Below are 19,653 nucleotides of genomic sequence, written 5' to 3'. Positions count from 1 at the left end.
TTTAGTCTTATTAACTAAAAGATTTTAACAAAATAAAAAGCAGCAGCACTATTGGATAACTGAGTCATGTTTGCTATGTATTTCTTTCTTTAGGGGAGTAGGACATTTGTTTCACAGTTTTAGCATGATGTTTTATAGATGGCTAGGTTAAACACAGGTTTTTGTTTTTAAGAGGGGGGGTTTGATTTGATTTGATTGAAGTTTATTTCAAGTATGCAACACAACAAACAAACATCAAGTACAGATATAGCCTTAGGCCGTTCAAATAATAAATGTATACATACATGTAAATAAATAAATAGTTACAATATGTAATCTAATCATCTAAATCTAATCTAATATATAATATAAAAATGCTAAATGCATGAGTCTTTTGTCTTTAATGTTCGCTTGCAAACTCAAATACTGTCTTGGTAAGCCTCATAATGAATTGTTTGGGGAAAAAAGGAAAAACATCGTGATGTGTATCGTGTATCGCCGAAAGGTCAGAAAATATCGTGATATCATATTTAGGCCATATCGCCCAGCCCTATTTGAAAGGCAATATTTATACTCCAACAGGGAACAAACCCTATATTTCTACATACCTTCATTCCTGCGCAATCCCAGGCTAAAAACAGTCCCGTTTCAAAATACTCCAGGCTCGTTTCCTGGAACGCGAGATATTGCGTGTTTTGTGTGGACATGCGCATTTCGTGCTTGTTGCTCGCCTGACACCTATATTATTTCCAGGTCAAAGGTAAACATGACCATACATAGAATGGTTCTATTCACAAAGCCACCATGGGGGGGGGGGGTTCCTCACGGACTTGTTTTCTGACGCTGGAACCATCACAAAGGCATGTTTTATGATGGGGTTCGGTAAAATAGACGTTACGTTACCTTTGTCAGCAGGTCCACCAAAACCCTGTCCACTCTTGATCGTCACCGTTTGTCCTCTTCATAATAATCTCCAATAGTTCGCTCTAGGCGATCACCATTGCCGAATGTTAGTTGGCCTTTGTCTGGAGTGCTCACCAAGTGCTGAGTCCAATGTAGTCTGGTGAAAACACACCTTATCATCCATAAGTGTGATCGTTTTGTCCTCTTCATAATAATCTCCAATAGTTCGCTCGCCATTGCATAGGCAGTTTGCAGGCTAGTGGCTACTAATGTGCCCAGCAGTGAGTGAGCAAACCCCCCCCCCCCACAGTAAACTAGCCCAGTTCAAAAGGTAGGCTATACTGCCACTAGGGGTGGAACGGTTCACAAAATCAACGGTTCGGTTCGTATCACGGTTTTGTGGTCACGGTTTTCGGTTCGGTTCGATATACGTTGTTTTTTATTTAAAAATATTTTACCACTCCAAAAATGTAAACATGCTTCTCATTTATTTAAAAAAATTAAAAAAAGGTTTACAGCGGTTTGCCTTAAGTTATGTTTGGCACACAAAGACCGAACTGACTGAAAAATATAGGCTACATTTGTCAAAGTATTAACTTAGTGCAAACAAACAAAATAATAAAATCTTTCTATTTTTGTGGCCACATTATAGACAAAGGCCATCAACATAAAGTATGCATATGCTCAACCAGCACTAGACTTTCCTTTCTTTAAAATAAACACAAAAAAACAATGTCAACAATGTTTAAATTCCCTGATTGTCAGTTTTTAACACATTCCGGGAAGTGACCACTTCCGTGCCGTCCATTAACCCCATGTAAACGTAGTTGTACTTTGTAGACCTAAACCTATATTTTAGAGTATAGCTATGGGTCTAATAACGTTGTCGAGTCTCATTGAGCTGCTTCTGGTCAACGTGCAAATAACAGATTATTTTTTCATCCGTACATTTCCGTTTTATACAGTTTTGAATATGAACATAGTCCGGCCGCTTCTGAGCAATCCAGGGAAAAGACATGAAAACAGCGCTTTTGTGTAATTCAATAAACACATCGTAATTTTTTGCCTGATTATCGTATCTTCCTGAAATCAACGCTAGATCATCACTATTATCCTTTGTCATGCACGCATGCAATGTGGCTTAGACCGGGAATGTGGCTTTCTTATCAAAAGGAAAAGTGTCACTGTTATTTAAAATAAATAAATAAACAAACAAATTAGAAGGCCATCAATATAAAATGCAGCATAAATCAAACTAACACATAAACTCTGTTCATTCTATTTTTTAAATATGTACATTGTCTGTCTACATTTATTTAGACTAACATTATTTAAATATTGAGTGCAACACAGTAATTATTGTGAAACTGTGGAATTCGGTGAGTTGGAACTGTCTATGGGTTGGGGGGTCCGCATGGACAATTTAGCGTGTGGTACCTTCGGACCATCTCGACTATAACGTTACCGGAGTTGAATCGAGTTGATAACATGCAGTGGAAAAGCGGCAATAGTCCCGGTTAGTAACACAGTTGTATGTTAGCCTTCTTGGATGTTGAATAAACGCCTATCATTGTCTTTCAGACTCCCATTTTCTCCTCTGCTAGCTAGTAGCTACGGTAACATTTCATTGGCTGTATTAGAGCTGGCGGGCTACCATAGTTAAAACGTGTGTTGTGTTGTACAAACTGTGCTAACGTTATGGCAAGATGTGTGTAGGCCTATGTAATGTTAATGGCTATGTTTTTAAAGTCGTAATGAAGATTGATTTATATTGCGCTTGCCATTTCCACAAACTGACTAGCACCTGCTGCTGCCTACAGCAGCCAGTGCGTCACCTCTCCCGCCTCCGTGCCAAATGAAGTATTTTTTATTTGAATTTTTTGAATCCCCTGAAGCGAACAATACACACATGCCCCGAACCGTGGAGGTTGTGCCGAACGGTGTACGGTTAGAATGCGTACCGTTCCACCCCTAACTGCCACCTATCAGGATTCGATCGTCATTGCAATTTGAATTCACTCAGAGGTACCAGGATCACACAACAAGGTCCGGCTGACTGTTTAGTATAATATACTCGTTTTTGGCGTTCAATGAGTTAACTGAAGGAGCGTTCCTGTGACGGCTGAGCTGAACTTCCCAGCTCTCTGAGTGTCCTGTACTAATCCACACGTCTAGAATGATAAGACACTCGTATCATGATTTGAGCCATACGTGAAAAGAATGCTCATTCCCATGATTTTTACAGAAGCCATTTGAGCTGTGCCAAAGGAAGTTACCAGGATACAGCTAGAATGATAAGACCAGGATGGGTCACTGTCATCGTAAAAACCTTTTTGAAAACAGCTTTACCGCTGGGAGACAGATTGCGGAAGTAGGGTTGTCTCCCCAGTGCTGAAGTTTTTTCCGCGAGAGTGTTGCGGGGCTGTGTCCATCATTCTAGTGACCCAGTAGTAGAACTCTCTATTCATTCAAGTTCTATGTTTTCTATGTTATCCATTCAAAATTCTTATCTGGCTTGGAAAAGACAGAATCTCTTCCTCCTCCTCCTCCTCCTCCTCCTCCTCCTCCTCGCCTTCCATCTCACTCTCACACAGAAATAACGTTCTGTTCTTTCTTCTCGTCTTTCTCACTTCAGACCTGGCCTGCTAAACATCCCTCACTGGTAATCTTTTCTTGTCTGCAGGATTCCATTTATGAGCAGTGCATAAATGTGAGCCACGCTGAGTTTGTTTTACCCGTGGCTGCATATTCACTGCATTTGGATAAACACAGAACATAGTGGAGAAAGCTACTTGGATTAAACTGTACCGGCTAAACGGACATTTTTAGTTATTGAGCCTTATTTTCATGTGTACCAGTAACAACCTAAAACATTGGAATATACACTTATAACGTATGACGTATATCATGCCAGTTAGGGTACCTTGTGTATATTGCACCTGTATACTGTTTACTTTACTTTACTTTACTCATAGTATATATTCAGATTTGAATTATATATTGCCCATATTTAGTGTAACGTATAATATAACTGAACACTGCTTCTTTCTCATCTTTTTATATTCAGATCAAATTTGATTGCCTATATTTATGTCTTACTATTACCCTGCCAATACCTGTACCTCCCCTTCCCCCTGCCCCATGCTGCTATGACGCCCGAATTTCAATAAAGGAATATCTTATCTTATCTTATCTCGACTGTTAACAGTGAGGTAAAATTGTTGTTTTGGCCATTTCAGCCATCCCTCACTTGTTGCTGTCATATTGAAAACACTGTCACGTCTGGTTAGCGGTCATTAGCCGTGTCTCATGCACCTGCACCGTGTCGCCTGCAGGGGGAGCAGACAGCGCTGCAGAGGGCCGCTGCGGTGGGAAACAGTGATGTCATCACTGCTCTCATCCAGGAAGGGTGTTCTCTGGACAGGCAGGACAAGGTAAATATCACAGGCATGTGTGGGATTTCAAATCTGGAGAACACACTCTCACACACACACACACACACACACACACACACACACACACACACACACACACACACACACACACACACACACACACACACACACACACTATTTGCTTTGTCTAATTGCAGTGTGTTTGTTTTGTTTAGGTGTGTTCTTTTTATGTGTTATGTCAATGTATGGTGTGAATGTATATTTTTGAGTTGTCACCATGTAAGTTATTGGACCCCAGGAAGGTTAGCTGCTGCTATGCAAAAGCTAATGGGGATCTTAATAAAACAAAACAAGAAGAAACACACACACATAGTCACACATTCACATGTATGCACGCACACACTTTTTTAAAATGCCTGCCACATTGCACATGCAATTATTATTAATAATTATTAATTAATGAATTAAATTATTAAATGTCATACTTACACACGTTACACATACACGCAGTGGTGCAGTGCTGGGCAACCGCGGTCAAACGGCGTTTGGGCTTCGAAGTGCGCGCATCCTATTATTATGCAAAGTCTAGGTGATAAGTGCCTAGACTTTGCATAATAATAGGATACCGTTTGGCCTCCGCCCATATTACGACTGCACCCCTGCATACACATACATCCATTTCCATTAGACTCTAAAGTGAATTACAAGGGACAGAGGGAATGTTAAACCCAGCACAATGTCAGCCAGAATTATAAAACTCTTGACAAGCCGTAGAGAAAACATTATGCTTTTAATCTGCTTAGCCTCATTCCCAGTGGAGTACTGGAGTCGAGTGTGTTTATGCGTGGACTCAACCTGCAACCTTGTCTCATATATAACTAATATATAATATAATAATATACTGGGACTCACTCTGCTAGACCATACCTTTGGACTAAAAGTGAAGCATATCCAACTGACAATAGGTTGTGTGGTAGGGCTGGGCAGGCCCGAACACGGAAATGACTGGGCCCCTGAGAAGTCCAGTGAATGGGATTAACTCATATCATATTAAACATACATTTATTGCTGTCCTCCATGGCAGTGGTTCCCAACCTTTTTCCCCCCAGGGACCCCCAAACATCTCTGATGAAATTCGCGGACCCCCTCCTAATAATTTTAATAACAAACTGCTTATACACAGGCATATGCATCACAATTAGACCCACTATGCTTCTTTGACTTGTGCCTTCAATCAACAAATCTCATCTTGCACCATATGCATTTCAAAATGTTTGGCCAATATTCAAATGCTGTATTCATCCTCTCAAATCAGGCCCTAATGGTGAACGGTTTGCATTTATGGAACAAATCAATGCAACAAATTAAACTAAATATGAGACAGGAAATTCCAATCAGTAGCAGAGAGAATCTGTCCTAGCTGGGTTTAATACCTTTTTTTTGTCATTTTAATAACAAACTGCTTATACACAGGCATATGCATCACAATTAGACCCACTATGCTTCTTTAACTTGTGCCTTCAATCAACAAATCTCATCTTGCACCATATGCATTTCAAAATGTTTGGCCAATATTCAAATCCTGTATTCATCCTCTCAAATCAGTCCCTAATGGTGAACGGTTTGCATTTATGGAACAAATCAATGCAACAAATTAAACTAAATATGAGACAGGAAATTCCAATCAGTAGCAGAGAGAATCTGTCCTAGCTGGGTTTAATACCTTTTTTTTGTCATTTTAATAACAAACTGCTTATACACAGGCATATGCATCATAATTAGACCCACTATGCTTCTTTGACTTGTGCCTTCAATCAACAAATCTAATCTTGCACCATATGTATTTCAAAATTTTGGCCAATATTCAAATCCTGTATTCATCCTCTCAAATCAGGCCCTAATGGTGAACGGTTTGCATTTATGTTGAATGAAGTAAGAATCCACTGCAGTAAAAATATCCTCACCTCGAGTGGTGGTAGTAAGGTTGACTGACATGAGAATGTCCTGCTTCAGATCCTCATTTTCAATATATTGCACATAAACGATGAGCACAGCCTCGTCTGCGACAGTTGTAGTTTCATCAAGTTGTATTGCAAATGGACCCTTTCTAAGCTTTTCTGACAGCTGCTGCTCGCAATCACTTGACATCTTATCAATTCGGTCTTTCACTACATTGTTCGAGAGTGGTACTGATTTTAGTTTATCCGCCACCTGTGGGCCGCACAGTTTCTAAACCATTTTGATGCAGGCTGGTTTGATGAGCTGCTCGCCAATATTGTGCGGTTTCTTTGCTTTTGCAATTAAAAGCGAACACTCAAAGGAGGCTTCGGTAGCCTTCTGTAAATCACTGCCACCCCTGCTCCACGCTACTCTAACATCAACAGGCTTGTTCGCCTTGAGAGACTGTTCTTTCCTCCGAAAAAAGTCCGGATCCTTCCCAACGGTTTCTGGGTGCTTAGACGCCTGATGTCTCTTCAGCTTGCTGGGCTTCAGGCTCGAGTTTGCCAACTTTTCTCCACAAATCACACACTCAGGTCGTTTGTCTGGTCCCTCAGTGAAGCCCATGGTGATGTAATTTTCGCGATTGCTGTAGGTCCTAACTTTTTTTGCAGATGAGCTGCCGTCATCTCCTTTTCGTTTGTCACACATTTTTGCCTCTGGCGGCTGACTGCAGACGAGCCGAGAAAGTTAACTAGCGTGCTAGGCTAGCTACAGAAAGTGATACAGTCAACTGATTCGCGTTTTAGCGGCTACCCGGTAGCCTACTGTTAACGTTCAAAAATCATGTCTAGATGTTTATTTATTTATCTTTATTTTTTATTGTAGTGGAGAGACTATTCATGCTTCTGATGATAAAAAAAAAAAAAAAAAAAAAAACTCAAATCATCTGTGGTCTGGCGGACCCCCTGCGCCCCCTGGCGGACCCCCAGGGGTCCGCGGACCCCAGGTTGGGAATCACTGCTCCATGGGGCCCGTCTAGCAGCTAAAGTCCAGTGAACGGGCCCTCCCCAAACCTGCTTAACTCATATCATAAGTTTCTTGCTGGCCTCCATGGGGCCCGTCTAACAGCTAAAGTCCAGTGAGCGGGCCCTCCCCAAACCTGCTTAACTCATATCATAAGTTTATTGCTGGCCTCCATGGGGCCCCCCGAGCAGCTGGGCCCCAGGGGGCATTCCCCCTTCTCTACCCTTCTGGATGCCATGTTACTTTGTTAGATACTTGCTGCGTGTGGTGATGCAGGTACTAATAAAGATTCTTGCCGGTGAAGGCAGGTGATGGAATAATTTGACCAGATTATTCACGGAGGCGGAAAACAGAGTCTTTGATTAAGGATAGAGTTTACTGACACATTGACATGTTGCAACATGGAGAGACCTAGGTTACAGCAATGGCCCTATAGCCCAGATGTAGAGTGGCAAGCTAACAAAGTATTTATACAGGAGAGTAGACAAAACTAAGTGGCACCTTGACGTACAGACTATGAGTTATAGATAAGATATGCAGACTATGAGAAGGCTATGTGAACAGAAGACTATGTGTAAGTGCGTGTGTGTGTGTGTGTGTGTGTGTGTGTGAGAGGGAGAGAGTGAGAGAAAGTGTGTGTATGTGTGAAAATGGTATGCAGAACAAAGGCTACGTGGATGCGAGTGTGTGTTACAGTATGTGAAATATGTGAAGGCTGTGTGTGTGTGTGTGTGTCTGTGTGTGTGTGTGTGTGTGTGTGTGTGTGTGTGTGTGTGTGTGTGTGTGTGTGTGTGTGTGTGTGTGTGTGTGTCTATGTATTTGTTCAGACTCCAAGGCAATAGTGAACAGACAACTTGTATCCAAAGAGCTTCGTTTATTTCGATACCAGGTAGTCAGACTAGTATCAATATGATTCGGTCGATACTTTGATGGCAGCGATTTTCGATACCCAGCCCACGTGATGAAGGTGATCAGTGTTTTTGATATGTTATCTGTGTGATCACATGTTATGGTCTCTCATCACAGGACGATAACACTGCTCTGCATGAGGTGTCTTGGCACGGCTTCAGCCAGTCTGTCAAACTGTTGGTCAAGGCCGGAGCCAACGTTCATGCCAAAAACAAGGTAATTCTTCCTTGAACGTGTCCTTAATAATAATATTAATAATAATAATACATTTTATTTGTATAGTGTTTTTCAAGGTATTCAAAGACACTTTGCATGAGAATACAAGTACAAAGAGATCATTGTAAAAGCATCATTCAAATTCTAAAATCAGCAATGCCATCTGACACAAAGAAGAAGAACACTAAGGCCCTGTCCACACAAGCATTTTGGATTTAATATAACCGGAGTTTGAAAAAAATAAACTCTGTCCACACAGGTGAACACAGGTGAACAACCGTGTATAACTGCGTACCCACGGCACCAGCAACCGTTACATGTAGTACAATGCCAAAACAGTAGGCGGCGATGTTGTTCAGACATGAAGGCCATTTCAACCAATCAGAAAAGGCTGAACGCTCACTAAACTTCCTGTTTAGAAACACAGCTGGACCCTATTGATCATTTTGCCAACGGAACATATATTTTCAGCAAAGAAAGAAACTGCAATAAACAAACGGATACATTCACTGTGTGTTCTGCCTCTCATTTTGTTGATGAAACAAAACCATCAGCAACACAATTTACCACCAAGAGCGGATAGTTTAGTCTCACAAAAGACCGCCGGTGTTGTTAGCTACATGCTAATGTGAATGGCTATATCCATGTATAGTATATAGCTTAAATGCTATATGGTAACGTTACCGATATGAAATGGATGCAAACGTTATTTAACACATTGCAGAATGGGTACAATACAATACGGCTCAATACAAACAATTGTTAAGGGGATGCAGTCTGGACTGGGTTCCTTATAACAATAACTTGACAACACATGAGTTTAGTTTAGCTGCAGCTACATGTTTTCTCTGAGCGTCAACAGACATCAGTCGATCACAACACTCTTCAACACAGACGATACGTTTTGAACAAAAGTTTGTTACAATCATTTTCATATAACGCTACTTGGGACAGCTCTGCTGTAAACACTGGTGTAGCTGGCTCTGCTCTAATCTCTCTACCCCGCGGTCTGCCGTGAACATGGGAAATAATTGCGACAGCTCTGCTGTAAACACTGGGAATAACCTCGGTTGCTATGCCCACACGCAACTGCAAAACCGCAAAACTTCACCCTGGGCACCGGTTTCAAAGACCGCGGTTGCAGTGTAGCAAATCCCCGGTTGTGTGTGGCCGAACAGTGCAACTGCGCACATACAATCATGGTTATATTAAAACCAGCGCTCGTGTGGATGGGGCCTAAGAGAATACAAGATAAGATCTTATGTAAATAAGAAAATGACCAGGAACAGAACAATGAGAGAGAGAGAGGAGGAAGAGACAGAACAATGTAACAGAGAGAGAGAGAGAGAGAGGAGGAAGAGATAGAACAATGTAACAGAGAGAGAGAGGAGGAAGAGACAACAATGTGACAGTGAGAGAGAGGAGGAAGAGACAACAATGTGACAGAGAGAGAGAGGAGGAAGAAGAGACAACAATGTGACAGAGAGAGAGGAGGAAGAAGAGACAACAATGTGACAGAGAGAGAGAGAGAGAGAGGAGGAAGAGACAACAATGTGACAGAGAGAGAGAGAGAGAGGAGGAAGAGACAGAACAATGTAACAGAGAGAGAGAGGAGGAAGAGACAACAATGTGACAGTGAGAGAGAGGAGGAAGAGACAACAATGTGACAGAGAGAGAGAGAGAGAGAGAGAGGAGGAAGAAGAGACAACAATGTGACAGAGAGAGAGGAGGAAGAAGAGACAACAATGTGACAGAGAGAGAGAGAGAGAGGAAGAAGATACAACAATGTGACAGAGAGAGGAGGAAGAAGAGACAGAACAATGTAACAGGGAGAGAGAGGAGGAAGAGACAACAATGTGACAGAGAGAGAGGAGGAAGAGACAACAATGTGACAGAGAGAGAGAGAGGAGGAAGAGACAACAATGTGACAGAGAGAGAGAGAGGAGGAAGAGACAACAATGTGACAGAGAGAGAGAGAGGAGGAAGAGACAACAATGTGACAGAGAGAGAGAGGAGGAAGAGACAACAATGTGACAGAGAGAGAGAGGAGGAAGAGACAACAATGTGACAGAGAGAGAGAGGAGGAAGAGACAACAATGTGACAGAGAGAGAGGAGGAGGAAGAGACAACAATGTGACAGAGAGAGAGGAGGAAGAAGATACAACAATGTGACAGAGAGAGGAGGAAGAAGAGACAACAATGTGACAGAGAGAGAGAGAGGAGGAAGAGACAACAATGTGACAGAGAGAGAGGAGGAAGAAGAGACAACAATGTGACAGAGAGAGAGAGAGGAGGAAGAAGAGACAACAATGTGACAGAGAGAGAGGAGGAGGAAGAGACAACAATGTGACAGAGAGAGAGGAGGAGGAAGAGACATCAATGTGACAGAGAGAGGAGGAGGAAGAGACAACAATGTGACAAGAGAGAGAGAGAGAGGAGGAAGAGACAACAATGTGACAGAGAGAGGAGGAGGAAGAGACAACAATGTGACAAGAGAGAGAGAGAGAGAGGAGGAAGAGACAACAATGTGACAGAGAGAGGAGGAGGAAGAGACATCAATGTGACAGAGAGAGAGGAAGAGACATCAATGTGAGAGAGAGGAAGAAGAAGAGACAACAATGTGACAAGAGAGAGAGAGAGAGAGGAGGAAGAGACAACAATGTGACGAGAGAGAGGAGGAAGAAGAGACAACAATGTGACAGAGAGAGGAGGAAGAAGAGACAACAATGTGACAGAGAGAGAGAGGAGGAAGAAGAGACAACAATGTGACAGAGAGAGAGAGGAGGAAGAAGAGACAACAATGTGACAGAGAGAGAGGAGGAAGAAGAGACAACAATGTGACAGAGAGAGAGGAGGAAGAGACAACAATGTGACAGAGAGAGAGAGAGGAGGAAGAAGAGACAACAATGTGACAGAGAGAGAGAGGAAGAGACAACAATGTGACAGAGAGAGGAGGAAGAAGAGACAACAATGTGACAGAGAGAGAGGAGGAAGAGACAACAATGTGACAGAGAGAGAGAGAGGAGGAAGAAGAGACAACAATGTGACAGAGAGAGAGGAGGAAGAAGAGACAACAATGTGACAAGAGAGAGAGAGAGGAGGAAGAAGAGACATAACAATGTGACAGAGAGAGAGGAGGAAGAAGAGACATAAAAATGTGACAGAGAGAGAGAGAGAGAGGAGGAAGAAGAGACATAACAATGTGACAGAGAGAGAGGAGGAAGAAGAGACAACAATGTGACAGAGAGAGAGAGAGGAGGAAGAAGAGACAACAATGTGACAGAGAGAGAGGAGGAAGAAGAAGAGACAACAATGTGACAGAGAGAGATAGGAGGAAGAGACAACAATGTGACAGAGAGAGAGAGAGGAGGAAGAAGAGACAACAATGTGACAGAGAGAGAGGAGGAAGAGGAAGAGACAACAATGTGACAGAGAGAGAGAGGAGGAAGAAGAAGAGACAACAATGTGACAGAGAGAGGAACAGAACGATAGGTTATGACTATAACCAAGTTCTGTTAATAGTGGTGACGCTCGGCGTCACTCATGCACTGTCCTCGCACACGTGCACGCGCACTGAATAAAGACAATGTACCTTTATATCCCAATATTTGTCTGACCACACCCCTATCAGCTTACCTTCATAAGCAGGGGTGGGGCCACATACTCGCCTCCTTCCCAAGCTTTCACCACAAGGTGAGATCAAGGGCTGCAGCGGCGTCGGACGCCGAGCGTCACCACTATTAACAGAACTTGGTTATAGTCATAACCTATCGTTCTGTATTCATAGTGGCTCCGCTCGGCGTCACTCATGCACAAGGGAGGCCGAGCGGGAGCCACCGGCCGACAAATACACCCCGCTGAAGGCCCCCCACAACCATCAGAACAGGGAGGACCGAGCCCCCCCGACCCCCCCTAATGGAGGGCACCCCCCCCTATTGGAGGTTTCCCGGGAGGGCGACGGACCCGACCGTGCAAAGAGGCACTCAAGCAACTCAACGCACAGGGTGAGCAGACCGTGGCCTGACCCCACGACTACACACACGCACAACCCGCATGCCACCCGGGAACGAACGGAGGGAACAACCTCGTTACTGCCCCCAGAATCACGGGGTCAAGGGCAAACCCAACCCCGTGGCAAGGCCGTAGCAGCGGAGCGCGAAGGAAGGCCCAGACCCACCAAAGGGACTGGACCCCCTGGAACGGGGGCCCGGAGAAGTCCATGATGCCAGCATCAAGAGCCCACCAGGTGGGCACTTAGTGACCCCGCCCCCCACATCGCCAGCGTATTCGGACAAAGGCCCCTCAGCCGAGCGGGCCCTGTCCCCCCAATAGCACACCGCCTGGCACACTGACCCTGCAGAACAGGCAGTCAGCATGGCCGTAAGCACACAAAAAGGTTAACCAACGGAAGCAGGCAGCGCACCGGGGAAAACCAGGCAACAGGCTGTAACCTGAGCCTGGAGCACTGCGGACGAGACAGGCGCCAAAGGAGTCAGCTGAAAAAGCCGCCCCGGCGGAAGGGGCGTATGCTGGCGTTGTTGCATGACCAAGCCTCCATTTAAAAAAAACCCACCCAGAGGGGTTGAGGCAGAGAAGGCTGACACGATTGGCAGACGTCATGAACGTGCAGGGGCACCCTCAACCGGGTAACCCGGGAGTTGACACTGCTCCAACACACCAGGGAATCAACCACCTTGGTGTTACCCAATGCGGTGGGTGTTCCTATAACCCCTCAAGAAAAAACTCCAAAACACACCTGCGGGTATACACCGGCTATACCGCAGTACAAGTGTTTCAGTTTTCAAAAAAGGGTTAACCCAGGCCTACGGGTCGACGAAACATTACTTCGGACCGGGCCCGGCGATACGGGAAGCACAGGGTCACCAGAGGAGGTCAAAGACCACCCCAACAGGCCCCTCTTCGCCATGCGTGGAGAACCAGCCCCAAGCACACCGTACTTGGTATTCCCAGGCGGTCTCCCAACCAAGTACTAACCAGGACCAACCTGCGTAGCGGCCGAGATCTGACGAGATCGAGCGTGTACAGGTTGGCATGGCCGTAAGCCATTACGACAGTGCAGAGTACAAAATGTACCCAACCAGGGTCTCCATAGCGCTTAACCCTGTGACACCCGGACCGACCTGGCATTTTCCCCCTGAAAAAGCCCAAGTGTACCAGAACAGCAGATCTGCATCCCCGGCGGACAACGGGTTTAACTGATCCGGACCAGCGTGACCAGAACCAGTCCCGTGCCCTAACCACGCCGACATGCCTACTCCAGGAGAAGGGGCAGATATGCGTGTTGATCTTAAACATGAAAAGAAGGCGCCACCCAGACGTTCGGTGCGAACCGCGCCCGGTGGCCCACCCCCAGGGCGTGAGACCCCTCTACATATGTTCAGATCCATTCCGTCATCATCCCCCAGATATGAACGAGAATCCGTCGACAACCAAAACAGGTCGTCGGAAGAGGAAAAACCTCCATCCCAGTTGCTTTATAAAAACGCCGTTTTAACCTCAAGCAACCAAGGCGTGCCAGTCATTCGCCTGATTACAGAACACCCCGAGCTAGCACTATACGTGCGTCGGGACACAACCACATCAATGAACAGGCTATTTAGACCTGTCATTGAATCCCCAAGGCGCCCAGGGGAACGACAAGAGGGGTGTGATGCTTCCTAACTCCAACTCTTCTTAATAGAAAAGAAGGAAGCACCAACAGTATGTATCCCAGTCTACACAGCCGGGGGTACAAATGTTTCACATTTTTACATCCCACCACCCTCCCATAGGGAGGAGACGGAAATCCCCAGAGAGACTTCCCACGCGAGCTGTACAGATTGAAAAGAATATATTGCACCTTGAGCCATGTAAAAGTTTGGTTTTAGGGCTCTCCGGGGAGGAGGCACTGAACCCATACACACTCAATAATCGAATTGAATCGAATACACACACAATAGAGTAGGACTCTTTCTTGAGGTTCCACTCACCTTGACAATCTGAGGAGGAGGCTCTGTACTCTGAGGAGGCTCCCTCACATGGAAGGAGAGTCCCAACTCACAGAAGGCCCGAATAGGAGCTTCGTGAGGAGGAGCCCTGACCACCCCCCGAAACAGATCCATCATATGGACCTGAACAGCACACGGAAGTCCTACCAACAGAGACGCGCACAGTGACGTACTCTATGGTGGAGGAATTTCTGCTGTGCACACGCCCAATATTCCAGGGCGTGGGACCAGGAAACTCCCCCCCCCCCCCCCCCCCCCCCCCCTCACCCTGTAATGTGCCGAACCGCAACGTGACAGGAACCTTGAAGGACAGGTGGGTTTACCCCTGACCAACAGAAAAAAGGGTGAGGAAAGGTTACCAGTTCACCCCTTTACGACCCCACACCCATGATACGATGTAATGACAAAAAGAGTATGACGCAGTCATAGTCAGCCCCATGAAGCGTCTAACAGCTTCACACCTGCTATCTGATTTTTACTAAGGAAAAAACACAGAACAGAGAGGGCCCTCGCAAGAGCCCCGGTACCAGACTTACACATGTGCTTCTGTGGCCAGCCCAACCCAGTTGTAGGTCACACGACACACACAACCCATTATCACCTACAAAAAATGGCAAAAACACTCTACAGAGGAACGCCGTTTTTCATAATGAGAGAATACACAATTCTCGATTAGTATCGGCCACAGGCCTTGCTAAGCACACACGAAAAAGTGACCAAACAATCTTTTCTGTAGGAAAATAAAGTTTCTCAAGCGGTTAGCACAACCCCAACAACTAAGCTAAGGGTTACATCGTATCCCTACCACACAGTGACACAATATAGTGTAACAACATGTCTGAGAGGAGGATGAAGAAGTCCCCAGGGAACCGGGGGGAAACACAACCCTCCTACTTTACCCTTAATACGGCCAGTTAAACAGGTAAACCTGTTAATATGTGAACACACTGTTCATTGTCATTACAGGCTGAGAAAAGAATCATTCTTTACTCATATGTCACTAAGCATAGCTTTATAGGTTAGTTTAACCCCTTAGTTGTGAGTACACGGTACATGAACACACAATGTGTCTCAACACAACAAACCAGATAATTTTCACATCTGTAACAATAACCCGATTTGCATGGAGACCAGTGACAAGACAATTCACACATAACTCGCGTCGTATCCTAAATGTACTGCAGCAACACTCGTTTTGGAAAACATCGTTATTTACAAAACATTTAGAAGGGAAAGCAAGAAGAAGTGTTCAAGGTCTGGTCAGGACCTTGCCTACCGGGAGCGCAGATCAAGCGAATTGCAGTCTCTAACATGGCACCGAAGTAAACACAGCCTCCTGTGTTTGACGACACGGGCAGCTCGCTGCTCCAACCCGCCGCTACGGTGCTCCTTGTTGACGCAGTCCTCGCCGGCCTGGCTCAGGGCAGGTTCGACGAACATCCTCTGTCAAAGATGACGTCATAGTCAAGAGTGTTTAAAACATGTTATAGTCACAGCACGTTCAACAGTGTAGCATTAAGCTAACGGCCGCTCTCGGCCGATAGCAGCAAGTTAACGTTACCTAGCCTAGTGACACAACAGGCTTGGTAAACACAGCGAGCTAGCGCTGCAGCTAACAGCTGACTGGCTAACACAGTAGGCCACAACTAGCACGCAAGCTAATCAGCTATCACCTGAACTTGTACACAATGATATAACAAGCCACACTCAGACATGCCGCCGTTCTGAAACCCTCCTCACTGTTTAAGAGAGAAGTGAAACGAGATGTTAACACAGTTTACAACGGTGATTTTACCAACATCCGACGGAGCCAGCACAAGTCCCATCTGGGCTGTAGCTGACTTGAACACGGATCTTCCGATAACGAACAGCCATGCCCATATTTCCTTGTGAGGGTATACTCTCATTTGTATATGAAAGACGGGGCCTACACGGTGACAGAGAAAAATCCACTCTTCCAGAGAACACAGGGAGCACCAGTGTTACTGGTCGTGGCCCACTAGTTGACTATAATGGGCTTCAGACCAAGGTCCTCCGCCGTCGCCTAAGAGGCTGAGCAAAGGACCCTAATCTGGGGCCGGTTTTCGTAAACATTGTCAGCTAGCCCCCATAGCACTAACAGACAAGTGAAGCTCGCAAGCAAACATTACTCACCAACCTGGAACCCACCGCTTCTCACAACAGCGGCGCGTCCTACAGGCCAGCTGTATCGCTGGAGGGTTTCACCCCAACCAGCCGCAGCAAGGAAGACTGTAGTTGGGAGGCATGTAGCAGCGTGCTCCCAATACGAAAACCGGTGGACGTTTTTAGAATGATCACCATCTTCCAGACACTCCAGTGACGAAGACAATATCGCCGTATTTTCTCGAAAATAGTGAGAGAGAAAATAAAGATATGATGTCAACGTATCTCTTGTTTTCCAACTCTTCTCCTACCATCACATCACGTCAAGTGGGGATCTACCAAGGCACTACCTTGTGGTGAAAGCGAGAAGGAGGCGAGTATGTGGCCCCACCCCTGCTTATGTAGGTAAGCTGATAGGGGTGTGGTCAGACAAATATTGGGATATAAAGGTACATTGTGGTCTTTATTCAGTGCGCGTGCACGTGTGCGAGGACAGTGCATGAGTGACGCCGAGCGGAGCCACTATGAATACAGAACAATGTGAGGAGGAAGAAGCTCAGAGGTTAAAAGCAACCTTGAACAGATGAGTTTTGAGTGAGGCTTTGAAGGTAGGGCATTCCAGAGGGAGGGGGCAGCAATGGAGGAAACAATGGCACCCCAGGTTCAACGGTTTGTCCTGGTAGGATATTGACATCACTGGACCTGAGAGTACGGGGGAGGGGTTATGACGGAGGAGGAGGTTGGAAAGTTTAGAGGGGGTCAGGTTGTGAAGGGCTTCGTCATATATACTACAATAATGACTAATTGTGCTCTATTAAATAACTCCTAAAGATTCTTTATTAGACATTATCGATCTAGATATTATACTAGTTATTCTTAGCAGTCGTTCTAAAATACTACAATGGTTTGTTTTCTTTCATGCGTATATCCAAGCTCATGACGCTGCAGGTCACGTCCAGAGTAGAGCTGATGTGATGGTGCCCCTTCAGGTCACGTCAGATGTAGTATTGTTGAGTTGAGTGAACATTAACGACCCAGAGTAGAGTGGTAAATAGGGGGTAAAAGAAGAAGGAGCCAGAATTCTTTATGATGTCAGATATGCAACTAAAATAATTTTCTGCCTCATTATTGTCTAAATACATCTATCTATCTATCTATCTATCTATCTATCTATCTATCTATCTATCTATCTATCTATCTATCTATCTATCTATCTATCTATCTATCTATCTATCTATCTATCTATCTATCTATCTATCTATCTATCTATCTATCTATCTATCTATCTATCTATCTATCTATCTATCTATCTATCTATCTATCTATCTATCTATCTCTCTCTCTCTCTCTCTCTCTCTCTCTCTCTCTCTCTCTCTCTCTCTCTCTCTCTCTCTCTCTCCCCTTTTCTCTGCAGGCAGGAAACACAGCGCTCCACTTGGCATGTCAGAACGGTCATGCCCAGAGCTCCAAGGTGCTGCTGTTGGGAGGCTCAAGGCCTGATAGTAAGAACCATGTAAGTCCACACACACACACACACACACACACACACACACACACACACACACACACACACACACACACACACACACACACACAAACACACACAGGATTATCTTTGAACTTTGAATACATGTACCCTGCTAGTGATGGATTGTTTTGCCTACTGCCTGTAATGAAGGAACCTGTGGTGGTTATTGCTGTTGTTTCCAGGTAGGTGATACATGTCTGCATGTGGCTGCCCGCTACAACCATGTGGGTATGATCCGCATCCTCCTGGGAGCCTTCTGCTCTGTTTCAGAGAAGAACCAGGTTAGTCTTTAGGCGTGGAGCCAGGTGATTGTTTAAAGGAAAACTCCAACATTTTGGGAAATTAGCTTATTTGCCATCTACCCGCACCGTTAGCCTAGCTTAGCGTCAGTCACTGGAAGTAGGTTCCTCCATTAGCCTAGTTCCCAACGTCTTCCTACTCCTACTGCATGCACAGAGAAGAAAAAGGTATGTATCTTCTTGTCTAACTCCAGGGTAGATGGCAAAAAACTAATTTCCCAAAATGTTGGAGTTTTCCTTTAACATCTCTTCTGATGCTCATCTTTATGTCTTGTAATGGATGTGGCCCTCTTGTTGTGTATGGCAAACGTGAAATTAGAATCTTTAGCATTCCCTTGTATTCATTCATATGAGCATAAGAGTCCTTTCATCTCTCACCACCTCTCTGTCCCCCTCTCTCTATCCCCCTCTCCCTCTGTCCCTCTCTCTCTACCCCTCTCTCTATGTCTCTCTCTCTCTGTCCTTCTCTCTCTCTCTCTCTCTCTCTCTCTCTCTCTCTCTCTCTCTCTCTCTCTCTCTCTCCGTCTCTCATGTTTTCTGATGGCCAGGCTGGAGACACACCGTTACATGTGGCAGCTGCACTGAATCATAAGAAAACAGTGCGTCTGCTGTTGGAGGCAGGAACAGACAGTGGCCTCCGCAACAACGTGAGTGGTGCAGCCCGGGGCCCGTCTCTAACCGTCATCAACTCACACAGGGACGCCTTGTGTTATGTTAATGATTTATGAACAGGTTCTCAAGAGGCTTTTTACAGTACAGACATGAACATGTGAGCTTTTCATTTGCAGAGCCACTCCTATGTTTTCTCTCTTCCACAAATATACTTTCCTAGTTGTGAATAAGGCATTTCACTGCATCCGCATTTACATACATATACATATATCTCAGAAGCCTGTTTTTGATACAAACCTACAATATGTGTTTATTGTGTATGTTTATTGTGTGTGTGTGTGTGTAGGCAGGCCAGACTGCATTGGACCAGGCCAGAGATCATAACAGCCCAGATGTAGCTCTGTTGCTGACTAAAGCCCCCCAGGTGAGGACCTCCCAGCTGGGCCCCTGAGGCCATCAGTGATTATATTATATTATATTTTCATGCATGCTGAGACCTGTATTGTGACACAACAGTAATAGAATATTGATTTATAAACTCCACAAGGATCTAGGTGTTTTTGGCCAACAGCTAAGCTAGTGGTCCGTATCCGCTTCCATTCACTTGTGCTACATTAGGCTAGCTTGCAGCCAGATTTCAACTTTCTACTGAACAGAAATTGGTATCTATCTTATTGTCTGACTCTGGAGAAGAGGGTAAGCGCATTCCCCATAAT

The 19,653-nt window shown here is 45.0% G+C and overlaps 1 protein-coding gene across 2 annotated transcripts in view; it reads left to right on the top strand.

Annotated features, from left to right (window-relative positions):
* The window catches only part of ankrd6b (ankyrin repeat domain 6b), a 70,062-nt gene that overhangs the window by 36,987 nt on the left and 13,422 nt on the right, over positions 1-19,653 (top strand). For both annotated transcript variants that reach the window (XM_084313814.1, XM_084313813.1), the window contains exons 4-9: positions 4,218-4,316; positions 8,268-8,366; positions 17,913-18,011; positions 18,209-18,307; positions 18,874-18,972; positions 19,284-19,361. In XM_084313814.1, coding sequence (XP_084169940.1) covers positions 4,218-4,316; positions 8,268-8,366; positions 17,913-18,011; positions 18,209-18,307; positions 18,874-18,972; positions 19,284-19,361 — 573 coding nt within the window. The remainder of the gene's footprint in view (positions 1-4,217; positions 4,317-8,267; positions 8,367-17,912; positions 18,012-18,208; positions 18,308-18,873; positions 18,973-19,283; positions 19,362-19,653) is intronic.

This window comes from Notolepis coatsorum (assembly GCF_963971535.1).
Source record: "Notolepis coatsorum genome assembly, chromosome: 5".
Lineage (NCBI taxonomy): Eukaryota > Metazoa > Chordata > Actinopteri > Aulopiformes > Paralepididae > Notolepis > Notolepis coatsorum.
The sequence above is the reverse complement of the archived record's forward strand: the minus strand, read 5'-3'. Positions and strand labels throughout refer to the sequence as shown.